Source organism: Pan troglodytes, chromosome 2, assembly GCF_028858775.2.
Source record: "Pan troglodytes isolate AG18354 chromosome 2, NHGRI_mPanTro3-v2.0_pri, whole genome shotgun sequence".
NCBI lineage: Eukaryota > Metazoa > Chordata > Mammalia > Primates > Hominidae > Pan > Pan troglodytes.
The window spans coordinates 115,295,861-115,310,570 of record NC_086015.1 but is presented as its reverse complement, the minus strand read 5'-3'; the positions used below and the strand labels follow the sequence as shown (position 1 = coordinate 115,310,570).

The 14,710-nt window shown below is 36.4% G+C and overlaps 1 protein-coding gene across 24 annotated transcripts in view; it reads right to left on the bottom strand.

Moving 5' to 3' along the window:
- PHLDB2 (pleckstrin homology like domain family B member 2) overlaps positions 1-14,710 on the bottom strand; it is a 241,497-nt gene continuing 226,787 nt past the window's right edge. For all 24 annotated transcript variants that reach the window (XM_063806969.1, XM_054680879.2, XM_054680877.2 and 21 more), the window contains 6 exons: positions 13,956-14,160; positions 9,560-9,650; positions 8,441-8,587; positions 6,369-6,588; positions 2,467-2,552; positions 1-1,864 (listed from right to left, as the gene is read on the bottom strand). In XM_063806969.1, coding sequence (XP_063663039.1) covers positions 1,724-1,864; positions 2,467-2,552; positions 6,369-6,588; positions 8,441-8,587; positions 9,560-9,650; positions 13,956-14,160 — 890 coding nt within the window. In that variant the 3' untranslated portion in view covers positions 1-1,723. The remainder of the gene's footprint in view (positions 1,865-2,466; positions 2,553-6,368; positions 6,589-8,440; positions 8,588-9,559; positions 9,651-13,955; positions 14,161-14,710) is intronic.

The following is a 14,710-nucleotide window of genomic DNA, read 5'->3' as shown; positions in this document are numbered from 1 at the left end:
TAACTTCAAAATGAGAGATGAGTTTATTTTCAAATGTGAAATCATGTCAACATTTTAATCCAAACTCAATATATTTAACACACATATTTAAGAGGCTTACTACATCATGCAATTGGATTAGAACACCTTTACAATCCTATGAAGAGAGTACAGTGCAGAAAAGTCATATCTTTACATTAACCAACAAAATCTTAACAATTATATTTTAGTCTTACATCACTACAGGGTTTAAAAGTGATCGCTGCAAAATCAGATTTTAAAAATATCTTCCACAATCATGATTTTTGTCCTTCACTGTTCAAGTAAAATCTTGTGTCATCCAGTTGCAAATCTTATTATTGACAACACGTATACGTGTATACAAACCACACTGCAAATTAACAAAAGAATTGTACCCAGTCAGGCTGACAAAGTTTAATAAAGGGACACTTCTAATCTAATCATTTCATCTTGTAAGTAATATTGTTATTCTCTACATCTATTCATTTGCCATGTTTTAGGAAAGAGCACATTCATACTTTCAAACATGCAAAACTTGATAAACTAGAATAAATGGCACTTGAAAAACCATTATAAAAGAGACTTGCCTGAAGTCGTTTCATTTGACAAAAATTAACTAAAAAAAAAGGCTAATTGTAAAAAATAAAATAAAATAATACATTATAGAGAATATTAAGTTGAACTTCATTTGCCGTTTTGTAGAACTACACCACTTCTGCAAATAAGTATGTTAATTGGTCTGTTCTTTGGTGAAAACAGAGCTATGATTTCATAGTTATGTCGAGGGAGCAGTTAGCAGGTGTGCTCCACAACAAAAAGAAATCAGACAATCTAAAGGACATTGGCTACTGGTTGCCTTTATTCTCAGCACCAGGAATGGAGAAATCTTCAGCAAAACAAGCTCCTAACACCAGATATTCTCTTTATTTAAAATTGTTCAACATGACAGAATGCCTGTTGCGTAACATGGCTTTTTTTTTCTAAAATGCACAGCTTTTTGCTCTTCCTTCTTTTACAAAAAGTGGTTTACTACATATATATATATATAGTAGCTTACACCAGTGGTGACACTGCAAAGTCAATTTCCTGGGCATTTGATGGCATCAAAATACCATTTTGAAATATACAGAACAATACAAAATGCAGTTCATCACTTGCAGTTACTACTGTTCCACGGAAGTCAGGTCAGCTCTTTGGTTTTGGTGCAGTACTTAAAAAATTAAGGCAAAACTCCTCCTAAAATGTATTTCCCTCCAAGCCCTTATTTGCTTATGTTTACAAAATAACTGTCAACAAAATGCTACCTTTTTTAAAAAAAGCCAGCTGATTACCAATAATGTCAATGCCAATGATTTGGGTGATAAAGTTATTCTGTATTTCCAAGTACATACAGATATTCTGTAACCTGTTTAGTTTATTTCACCAAATCTGACAACTGATTAAAAACAGTTTATAAGAAATGTTCCTATAAGTGATCCAATTTATCAAAATAGTGTTTTCTTTCTCATGGAAGCTTCAATTATTTTGCTATTTATTATCAAGGTTTGTATTAAAACCCCTTCTTTATTTTTTATAAATAACTTGTCTTGATATGAAAGGAGTTCTGAGTGTTTACAGCTCAAGGGATGGATCTGTTGGGTTTTCTCATCTGGGGTTGAATATGGCTTCATTCTTGTAAGAGATTATTGCCGTCTGCCCTGAAGTGGACTGTTGCCTCAGTTCACTACAACAAGAAGTGAGTGTAACCTTCTGCCCCCGTAACTATAACATCCATCCAGATCCGCATGGCTTCTGGTGATGGGGCTACCATATAATAGATTCTGTCATGAGTCTTGACGCTAAAGGTGAGTAACGGATTAGGACTCTAAAATTCAAAAAAGGAAAAAGAATGTAAAATAAACATCTTAAAATACAACATTAAATAACACAGACGTGATGACTTCTTCAAAATTTTCAATTTATTAAATTTACAAAGGCGTTACTTTTGCTCTACTATAACTCACACACCTGTCCCAGAGCCTTTTTCAGGATTGACCATTTTTCTGAACAGGAAATCTCAGACAGAACTCATAAATTATTTCAGCAGCTAGTTTGTAAAGCTCTAGCAGGGTACCTAGCTGAGAGTAGGAGTTTAATAAATAGTAGTTATTATTCTTAGCCCTACTAGGACTTGCTCATGATCCCCCTCTTAACTATATGGTAGCTTCTTTTTAGAACCCTGGCAGTCATTTCGCAGGGTTTCCCAAACCATTATGTCCAGAATATTTCCTCAATTTGCTATGATATTTTTTTTTCCTCAAAAAGAACAGCCATCCCACTTACTTCGTGTTTACTTTTCCAGCACCATTCTGATCATATCTATCTGTTGTATCAGAACATCAACTTCAAACTTCTTAGACTCCAAAAATATTTTTCCCTTCTTAATTATGCATTCAAATTGTAGGAATTTAGAAAACTGATGTTTACCTTATTAGCATTCTTGAGGTGATCATAATAGACTTCTTCAATGGCTTGAAAGTATATTACTCCTTTCAATTTAGTTTCATGCTTGTCTGCAAAGACAGATAAGTGTTAAATACTTTATTGCCACTGAGGAACAGAAAAAATAATTTTATTACAATTATAATCATTACAATATTTACAAAGTATTTAATTTATCTAAGATTAATTCAGAGAACTTGGGCTAGTGCATGAGGCCCCTTCTATCTATATTGGAAAAATAAAAAAAGAAAAGCCATAAAATTACTAGCTGCAAACCGAAGAACGAGACGACTTTGCCTAAGGCTCTCCAGCAGATTAGCAGTCAAAAGATAACCCAACATACTGACTTTCAGGTTAGCATGGAAAGTGTAAACTCTAACAGCACCAATACAAATGATTTCTCCACATTTTCCAAGACTGTCTTTGTAATGAAAATATTAATATGTAGATCTGTTGTAATAAAATTTTTACAAAGTGTTTTTTGACTTGTTATTTAAAATAATTTTCTACCCATATTTATTTCCTATCAAATTTCTTATTCAGGGTGCTTGATTTTTTCCCCCGTTTTCACCAGAGCTTCAAGCAAATAATTTATTGTCCTTTCAATGCAACAATTTCCAAACTGTTTTTAAAGATTTCATCACATTTACCATAAAAACAAAGCAAAACAAAAACAACCAAAACATGACTCAAACATATAGCACCACTCTGTGATCTACTAAGTTCTTGAAATATTTTGTAACTTAAACTCTGCAAGGATCGCAGTGCGTGTCAGCATATTAAAGAATTTTAAAAGCATGAATGAGGAGGCAGGGAAAGAGACTCTATCATACCCTAGTAGTGGAAGTGCAAATAAGACAGCCTCTTTTGGAAGAGAGTTGGTAAAACAAACACAATTAAAAACACAAAAATCCTCTTACTAAGCAATTCCACTTACTGTATAAGATCTCGCGTGTGTGCAAATAAATGTACATGGATTTGTGTTTGTTGTGGCACAAGGTTGCAAAAGATCTGCTTGAGCTTTAATAGGAGACTGATTCAATTATAGACCAGCCATACAATGAAATCTACAAAGTTACTGAAATGATGGAGGTAGATCTGTATCTGCTCCTAAGGAAAAAACCCTTGAAATACTATTATATGAAACAGGGTACGAATAGAATGAATAATTTAGTCCCAAATGTATAAGAGAAAAAAAGAAAATATATACATACTGAAACATATATAAAAGTGAATAGAGAAAATCTGAAATATTTCAGGCTTAAAAACGAGAGATCAGAACTTTTGTAATGATAAAGAGACTTACTTTCATCATACAAATTTTTGTTATATTTTGAATTTTTTACTAGGTGAATGTCCCTTTTTAACTACAAAAAGCTAGTCTAAAAAATAAGGGCCCTGAAAAGTTCAGCAGAGAGTAAAACTATTTAATTGCATTTAATCCAGAATATCCTAACCTATTTGCCCATTGACCATATTTTTTTCTTTGTTTTTCCTCTTCCTTGTGAAACACTGTTTTAACTGATACCATTTTCAGTTAAGTTTCAGTCCGTTTCTGTGAAAGACAAGGTCAATGTATCTCTCAAACATTTGCTGGAAATGATATTGCAGTAATTCATGAGAATACAGTAATACTTTGTTTTCTGAAAGCAAATGTAAAATAAAATCTGGAGATAAAAGCAAATCTTGCCAGTGTTTCAAGCAAGCAGAAGGAAACTTTGGTTTGCAGGGCACTTCATATATGAGAAAGAACTCTGAAAAATATAAGCCTCACAGCCACATTATGAGCGAAGAGAAGCAATGATGCTATTGTAAATTGATGAGATAACGCTGCACATTCTGTCTCTCTCAGTATTATGCCATCAATTTGCAGACATATTTTCTAGGCCTCGGTTTTCTTTAGAGACTCTCCTAAAGATCCCAGTTAATATGCAGCAGGCCAAGGACAAAGGCCAGGGCCATGAATAACACAGAGTCCTGGGACTTTGCCACTCAGCGTTCACATTTGCAGCTCCTTCACAAGTACACGGCCATTTCCCTCACTGACAGGCAGAAGGGACGTGACTCCTGTAGGGTTAGGTACAGCCTAAATTGCGATCTGGATGACTGCCTGCGGACTGGTCTACTCCTGTGCTTGTTGTGTATGAGAAGCGGGGGTGGGGGTAGGAGTGGACAAAGCTGATAGGTGATGGCCGTAAACAGAGCCGAACGAGCAGCGTTTGTCCAACTAGGTCTCACCAGCCAGTTATATCATAAATACGTATTAAAAAGCAAATGAAATGTAATTTTTGTCTTTTTTTTAAATTAGGGTTCTGGGTAATTTTTCATATACCAAGAAGGTTTTGGTATTTTTTTAAAATTGAAATCAGTCGCCAGAAGTTTCGGTTTGCAAAGACACATTTACATGGGTCTGAAGCTTGGAGCTTAGGTTTGAAGCAGTTGGCCAGGTCATGAAACCACTCACCTGGCCGATAGATGAGAGAATGAAATAAGGCTCACAGAGAACAGGAGAACAGAAGAAGAGTGAAGCAGTTTTGTCTGAAGTTCTTTAAAGTTGTATTTTTGGAAAATTCTGGGTGAGGTTTTCTGAAGGCAATACCACATCATACAGTTTTGTTTATGCAGTGTGCAGACATCAAATTGTATTAACTGAAGAAAGCTGCTCTGGATGTTTATAAAACTCAATGACAAAAAGCCTTAGAGAGGCAAAGCAGGGGACCTAGGACCGGCAGGCCATCGGCTTCAGGCCACTAACTTCTCCAGTAACTGGAACCTCACCCAAAGAGCTCCTCGGTGAAAGGCAGGCATTCCCCTACCAGCTCCTCACCCAAATTCTGGGGCACCTGAGCCACTCTTTCCTTTCTTCCACAGGCTGCTTGGTTTCTCACACTTCTTATAAACATAACCTGACCTCACTGGATTGATTAAATGACTAGACTGTTATTTATACTTTATTGCATCGATACATTTTACTATTCCTGGTGATGCTCATAAATACTGACAGTCACCCCAAAACAGGGTTTTTTTCATAATATTTGGTATGACACCACTCTTTTTTAGCAGCTGCAAAGAAAGTAGAGCTATACTTGTACTAAAAATAGACATGTTTCGTATGTGATCCAAGAGGAAATAAGAGGTTCTTAATAAGTATGCCAGTTACACTAATATTCCTGCACTTATATAAGATTTGGTAGGGTATGTTTCTTGTCAGCCAACATTTAAGAATCCAAAAATATTTCAGTCACTTAATAAATATTACTGATCACTAGTTTACCAATGAGCTTTACTCTCTGTGCTTAAAAGATCATTCTAGTTTATGAACTATAGTTGAATGATTTTCAGCTACGTCTGCCTAATTGTGTGTGACTTAAATGGGACGTATGACAATCAATCAATCACAAACCTCCCCCCACCCCCTTTTTTTTCTGGTGTGGTGGTTTGAAAGGCAATATTTTTTCTGATCCCACCCTATAGTGATAGTATTTCTAGTATGATATTGTGATGTTTCATAAAATACAGTGAACATAAACAACTTGTTACCTAAATAAAGAATGGATTAAAACAGAAAAACAAATAAAAGGCAATATTTTGATCTAAAGAATAAATTTTACTTAATATTTATTGGGACCTGAGTTTACTTCAGAGGTAACATAGATCACTTCCCACTTTTTAAAGTAACATATAAAGTTTATTATTTCTAGAAAGGAAATTCATATCATATGGACTATATAATCTAAATATAAAATAATGTACATCTACAAATCTAATATTGCCATTAATTCTGTTACATATCAACCTACCTATTTACACTGAATTTCAATTGCCTTTGCTCTTTAACAGGGGGTTCTTGATTTGAGTGTATGGCTTAAATTGTTTTTATCACCCACCTGCATAATAAGAGAATGTTCGCTTGTTCCGATCAAAAACAAACCAACGTTTTTTCCACGTTTTAATTTTCCCACCCATTTTGATGAGGAATCCTCGACAGGTCTTCTCTGTGATTGATACATGGTAACAGGTGTCAATATTGTGGCCAGCTGTCTCTACATGGCTCCGCAAATCAAAGTCTTCCTTCCGGACAGGCAGGTAGCGTGTCAAAGGACGAGCCTGGAAAAGTGCAAAACCCACTGCATCTATAGCGAATTATTTGTTTTGTTTTAGGTCACAGATGTTTAGAAGCAGAAATTAACTGTAAAACCTAAGCTTTAAAATGCCTATATGATTAAAAGAGCTTAAGATAAACAAAGCACTTATGATTTGGAGTCTAAAAAGTGGATAGTATTTTCAGAAAGATGCTGTAATATGTAGGGGAGAGGCAGATAAACTCAGGACAATTTATTCTATTCCTTAAGATGGGCAGTTGAGAAAATGAAAAATGGTCATTTATCTTAGTTTAAAAGATGTACTTTGCTCTTGTAATGAAGCATGAAGTTTTCTGGGCTGCTCCTTGCAGATGAGGACTGCTCCACTGTGAAGTTTCCAGAAGTTGTCCCTGCCACAGCTTAACAATCATTCTCAAGTAATCTCAAGCATGACATGATTGATTGAACACTATTTAGTAAGTACGGCCCCCACAGGATCCCACAAAGCTGTACTTGTCAGTTTACATATATTCCGATAGAAATTGAAGGCAGAGATTTATATTTTGAAAAGTAAAGCTAAAATAAAGACAGAAGTGGAATCAAAACTGGACCTAATGTAATGAACTGTCCAGGACCAGATGCCAAAGGGATGTATTTAGATGTCTTTTATGTTACTGATGGCTGGTATGAAAGCTCGTCCAATCTAGGAAGCATATATCACCATGGGTGATAGTTCTAAAATGGTGTCTTATTTTATGCTGTTAAATAACCCCACCTCTTCGCCTTGGGGAAATGACCTAATTATATACTTGGAGGCAACACTTATAATCAGGATTAAAATAGAATTGTGCTTTTTGGTTTGGCTTCAGATAGTAAACAAGCATGGATGACTTTCACTGCAAGTCAAAATTTGGCAGAGGGTTGGGCATGATGAAATAAAATAAACAAATTTTACTTTCTACTTTTCCTTCAATACTTAACGTTTGATTATGCGGTACTTTGGTTGTAACAGATGCTACAGGCTTACTGATACCTCAAAGCACACAAAGTCTTAAAGATAGTCTCTAACTGCTATACTATCAAATGGCCAGCAACCACAAAGAATAAAAGTAATGGTATCTTTTGCCTTTGAGTCTAGTGAATCTTGATAAAATAGAGTTCAGCTTTAAATTACATAGTACTTAACAAAACTTTATGTTAGTTGCTCAGAAAACATATTATGTAAGCAGCTATAGTGACAAGAACAGAGATTCAAATTCTATGATGACCAAGATAAGACATTAAATAAAATGTGTGGTTTCTCCAAACTTTGCTTGAATACAACAAGCTTGTGCACAGGTGTTGAGGACTACTGTAGCAAAGGGAACACATGTGACAATACAGTGCTCAGAAAAAAGACAAAACACTACCACCATGACGAAGACACTGGGCTTGGTGAAAAATTACACTGCTCTAGACTGTTTGCTTATAAAAGATGGCTTAGTAGGACCTCTTCCATTCCCCAAGCAAAGGTTTCAGTTCAAATGTTGTATTTGTTTTCAGCAGCAAATCCAGGTGCATTTTTAAAAGCTGCTCAAAAAAGATTCTCTTTTTAAAATGTACTCCAAGGAATGGGTGGACGAAAAAGTGCTGCTCCTGGCAAAATGTTCCATGCATGACTAAAGAAAAGTGTCATTTGGTTGGTGGTTCCCTAAGAGTTTTGAAATGAACTCACATTTTTTTTTTTGCACAGGAATGCACACTCTTCTCTTAACCCTTACATGTCAAGTGCTAATGCTCAGTGCCCAGGAAAGCATCCTCAGACACAGAATAGCTGTCTTCTAGGAACTGCCACCAGGGGGCAACCTGCCCATATGCATTCAGATTGACTGACCAACCTGTGCCCTTTGTTTCTCCCTTATTTTTACTTCCTTTTCTATTAACTTCTGCCTCTGGCTAGTTTCTTCCTGTAATCGTTTTTCCAGGATTTCCCGGCGTCGTTTTTCTTCTTCCAGGGCTCGTTTTTTGGCTTCCATTTCCCGTTCCTAAACATTATGCATAACAATGATTATTTTAAAACATACTGGTTATACTTGAATGGTTCCAATCAATATAAAAAAGACAATTCTTACTAGACAAATCTTAGTTTGTAGACTAGTCTCTTATAATACATAAACTACAAGAAAACAACTCATAACCATGCCTGGTATAGCTTCCAAAATCATCATCTGCAGAAATGCAACCGCTAAATTTAATTAACAATTAAATTGTGGTCTTCAGTGAAAATCCAGCTTGTTAATATATTCAGTCATTTCATCATTTCATATCAACCAGCAACTCTCCCATTTTAAATAAAAAGCCTCACAAACTGTACTTTAGCACTTATCACGTGATTTAGCCTGTCTTTTGACTACTGTCTTCTAACTGAAGGCCATGGTCCCTCTAATTCCTGTTGTTGCTTTGTAGTTTCCTGGCTGAAGGTCACAGAGGAAGCACATGGGGAAGTTAGAAAAGGAAAGGAGGTGCCCTTCAGGGCAGGATGCAAAGGCATTTTGGGGGATTCCTAAGGAAGTCAGATTCTGACTTGAAATACAGTCATAAAAACGTGGGATTTTAATATTAAAATAGTGCAGTTAGCACAAGCTGGGAAGGAAGAAATAATGCATAAAGACATGACATTCCTCCCTGCTCCTTGGCAGGAACACAAAGCAGCCATCAAAAGACAAAAAACAAAAACAAAAAACAAAAAAAAAAACACACAAAAAGACACAAAGCGTTCATTTCGGTCTATGTCAATACTATATATATATTTCAAGTTATGGAAAATCCACTGCAGTAGAGAGCCTTAGAAATCATCTAACACCTTTATTTTTCAGATAAGAAAATGAGACTGAGAAAGGTTGAGTGATTTATTCCAGGAACACACGGCTCCTTAAGGAGGAGTATTGTCTGATGCCAAGTGCAGGGCTCCTGCACCACGGTATCACAGACCTCCGGCATGAAAATATGAAGCTTACCCTGGATTCGAGCAGCCGCGTCTTTTCTGCATGAGCCTGCTTCAAAAGTCTCTCCATTTCTTCTATTCTAGCAATATTTGAAGTGCTGGCACTGAATGAAACACCAAAGCCTTTTGAGAATATTGGTTTAGACTGAGAAGTCTCTCTAATACACACACACACACACACACACACACACCCCACACACACACGGGGTCAAGGGAGGTGCATGACAAAATCCAAGCATATATAATTTAAAGAATGTTACTTACGAGTCATTGGACCGAAGAGGCAAATCAATTCAACTCTGAAAATTGTAGGTGACACTGACTTACCTCAGTTTAGAAGACAAAATATAGGCAAGCAAAATAATGCTAATGCTTTACTCATAGGTAAATAAACCAAAACCAAATCTTACAAAGTGTGACTTCTAAATGCTTCCTCCAAAGTCTAAAAATAATGACCCATGAGAGTCCTTCCCATTAGTTTAATGACTTAAAGATATCAGACCAACAAGACTATCACCAACGTTCTATATAAATGACACCTAATGTTTGGAGTCACTTTATTCAGTTGTGGAATATGTATTATGAGCTACTTTTTGTTGTCCCTTTATATGTGTGGACACTTTATTTATTAAATCATGATGCCAATTAAAACATGACTTCTCCTATAGGTGCAATGGATGGATAGCAGCCAGTTTTGTGAAGAGTACCCCCTCATGATACCAATGAGAAAACTGTATAAAGAGATTTAAGAGCTTCAAACGAAATGATGGAAAAGACATCACTCAAGTGAAAGATGAAACCAAAGGGAGTGAAAGGTGCAAGAACAGTCAGGGTAACTAAAAGACAAAGTGAAAACTTGAAAATGTTTAACACAAAACAGGAAATTTTATTTTCCACCGCTTACATTCTATTTGACTGTTCTGGAAAAGAGAGACTATAACCTAGGTCAAAACTTATTTACTTTGCTGTTTCAGCTATGGAAACCATATGCTGTTTGTAATGCATGTGTACTTTTGTACTCATTTAAGTACCTGCCTTCTTTACTAGACTCTCTTGAGGACATACAGACAGACTTTCGTGCCTGTATCCCTGTAGCATAGAACCTGGCATAGAGTAGGGATACATGTTTGTTAGACACATTCATATAAAAATAAATTCATTAAAAATTCATATAAAAATGAAGAATCAGAGACCTCTTGGTTATAGATACTTATTAATATAGTATTCTCAAATTATATTTTTGTAAATCAAACCTAGGATGGTTTAAATCTAGGGCTAAGAGTTCTGTTGAAGAGAACACAGGGCATACAGTTTATTCTATAATCAGTACTGACAGCCCCATTACAAAACACATCCATTAAGGAGTGAACTGTCTTAGGAATACCGGATCCTTATAAGCTTAACAATTAGGCTGCACTTTGCAGAGTAACCTTGAACCACTTTTTAGCCAGGTGTTTTCTCCCACATGAAAGAGAAGAACATGGCAGTATCTTCTCATTATTTCCATTAGCCAGTGAGGAGATACAAAAGAGTAAGTTCTGTTCTCTTCAGCTAGCAAGAATCCAAGGGAAAGAAATCTTTTAATTTTTGTACAGGAATTCTTATTCTCCTTCATTGTGAACACCTGACTTCATGGATGGAACGGGATAAACTTCATTGCCCCAACTGAGAAAGCCAAAGACAGGCATGCAGGACATATAAGGGCACAAAATTATATTTATATTCTATAGTGTAGTTTGTGACATCAAATATATATGTTTTATATCTCTCATTAATTTGAAAATAATTTGAATTTCACTAAGTTTCAGGTCTTGAAAACTCGCCAGTTAGTCAAAACAAACTCACCAATAGCCTAATCCCCATTTATCCCTTTTTTTCATATAGTCAATGTTTATTTAGATTTCACTGTTTACCATTTTCTTTGCTTACATGTCTTCCCTCCTGCCCCCACCATGAGATTTATTGAGCATACATATACTTGACAAATTAAATTTGCATATATTTATGGTATATAACATGATGTTTTGATGTATGCATACATTGTGCAATGATTACTACAATCAAGCTAATTAACGTGGCTCACGCCTGTAATCCCAGCACTTGGGGAGGCCAAGTTGGGTGGATTACCTGAGGTCAGGAGTTCAAGACCAGCCTGGCCAACATGGTGAAACCCCTTCTCTACTAAAAAAAAAAAAAAAAAAAAAATTAGCCAGGTGTAGTGGTGGGTACCTGTAATCTCAGTTACTCATGAGGCTGAGATGAGAGAATTGCTTGAACCTGCAAGACAGAGGTTGCAGTGAGCTGAGATTGCACCATTGCACACCAGCCTGGGCAACACAGTGAGACTCTGTCTCAAAAATAATAATAATAATAGCAACACATTTATCACCTTATGTAGTTACCTTTTGTGTGTGTGTGTGTGTGTGTGTGTGTGTGTGTGGTGAGACACATTTGTCCCTTAATTCTATGATAGCACTATTGCAGGATGGTAATTCCTGACAAGTAGTTACGTGTGGCCATGATCATTTTCCACAGTTGCTTTACACAAAACTGACTCTGTGGTGCTGGCAACTGCAGATAACTAATCCCCATGGTCAGAAACTACTAATAGTATTTAATGTCATTGTCTTATGAGATCTTCTGAGTGTCAAAAAATTGAAGCCAAAGTAGAAGATGCCTGTAAAAGGTGGAGTGCAAAGGGGAGAGAAAAACAGGCATTTCTCTTCTGTACTACTATCAACTTTAAAACAAAATTTATGATACTCTAAGATAAGCTCTTACCCATTATTATGATGGAAAATAAGTGATAAACATCAGGGAAGCAGGTAATGAGGAACTAATGTTTGGAATGTGTATTTTGATAAAGCATCCTTAATTGGAAATTTTTTGAAGATTGGTAGAAAGAAGAGTAAAAAACTAAAAAATCTTTTCTGCTTAAGATTTGTTTTTAACTTATGTACTAAAATATTCCCAAATTATAAGCCTATTAATGAGGTAATTCCATGCTGAAATTCTAGTCACACAAACTTGGTCTCGTGGTTTATTATGTCACAAAAAAATATTTGTAGGATGATAGGATTACTCAGAGTTGTGGGTACATTTGCCCTTCACTTTTTGTTGAGACATCACTTTGTGACTACCAGAAAGTTAGATAAGTCAGACAATGTTTTTGCTTTTTCAATATCATTATTTACAGTGTAGACAAACATAATGCTCAGAAAATAGGTCTTGGGTCACAGAAAACAGACAATTGAGAGTTAATTCTGCATACAATCTCCATTCTGCTAAAATTATTAAACAGGCTTATAGAAGAGTATTCTGAATACTACCTACACAGATACTTATTATTACTATTATCATTATTAACTTACTAAGCCCTGACTTTGTGCTTATCCTTTGAGAAAATGTTAAGAACCAGTACAGTCAAAGGCACAGAGATGGGAGAGTTCTTCATCCTCTCAATCATTAAGTTCTGGGAGGTGTATCGGGAGAATGAACGGGAGTTGGGTTGGACCTAGAGTGCCAGGTTCTGGGATCTGAGAGTAGGTAGTGGGACATCAAAACTTTAGAAAAGGAGGAGCACCATGGCCAGATTTATTTGTTAAGACCACCTTTGCTTGTCTCAAAGTATAAATACAAACGTGAACACTTAAATCCTTACAAAAATTTTAACATACAGAATAGCAAAAAGCTTTCTTTTAACAAATACAAGGGTAAGAAATCCTCCAAAGTTCTGACTGCTGTTGGAAATCATTCCTTTTCTTTTTCTTTCTTTTCTTTTTTTTTTTTTTTGAGATGGAGTTTCACTCTTGTTGCCCAGGCCGGAGTGCAATGGCACAGTTTTGGCTCACTGTAACCTCCGCTTCCCGGGTTTAAGGGATTCTCCTGCCTCAGCCTCCTGAGTAGCTGAGATTACAGGCATGCGCCACCATGCCCAGCTAATTTTTTGTATTTAGTAGAGACAGGGTTTCACCATGTTGGTCTGGCTGGTCTCGAACTCCTGACCTCAGGTGATCCACCCACCTTGGCCTCCCAAAGTAGCTGGGATTACAGGCATGCGCCACTGTGCCTGGGCCCTCTTTTTTAAATCAAAAGCAGTGTAAGTGAAGCTTAGAGCTAACCAACAGAAGGAAATCAATTTTAAAGCACAGTGTAAATTTGAGCTCAAGTGGAGAAAAACAGGATAAAGGTGGAAACAGATTATATGATGCCTGACTAGCTAAGTTACACAAGATAAGAGAAACTACTTTCAAAGGCCATCATGATACCAACCCTCTTCTATATTACAGACCCTTTATGTCTCAAAAATTTGGGCTTGTGCATATACAGTTCCCAAATTGATGGCTTTACTTTTTGTGAGCAGTAGGCTCTTTCCCAAACCAGAAACCTTACCCATAAATAAATCTTACCTAGAGATGTTGTCAGGTGAGCAAGCAGAGATGCTGGTCTCCATGCTATCAGAGCTATCGAGGCTCAAAGTATCAAAGGCCTGGTCCTTGTAGCTGTGATCTGGATAATGGAAACTATTCAAGTAGACATTTGATTCAGATGCTGTGCGGTTATAAAATTCAGATTTCTGCCTGTGTCCTTCACTCATCTGTTGGTGATTATAACCTAAGGAAGGAGCCATAAATATGTTAGTTTGCCTCATTTTTCAGTCTTTGAATCTTAAACATCTACAGACACAAGCCAGCAACCAGAAACATCTGCCTATGAAGCTTGGGCCTTGGTCTAATTTGTTTTGAAGCCAAGAAGATCAAAGAAAGAGCACCGTGCTCAGTGCAAGCAACAGTTTGAATGAAGTGGTCTGCTGAGTCTCTTACCCCTCAGCAGGATCACTTGACACTTTCCTATGGCATTCCTACATCTCAGCACAACCAGCAACACACAAACACAAAAGAAACCAAACAGAAACACAATCAAAGGCCCTGAATCCTCTAGAAATAGCTGTGTTCAAGTGAAAATAAGATGCCTCCTAGTGACAAGCAAAACCAGGGTTTTAGGGCAGGCACTTCTTCAATGGTATTCAACTTAAGGAGCACTCAGTCTGGTCATAAAAAAGCAGGTGGAATCTTTCAAGTGTAGGATTTCAGAAACTCATATCTCATATCATCACTGACACTTTTAATCTTGTTAAGATCCAAACTACACATTTTTCCCATTT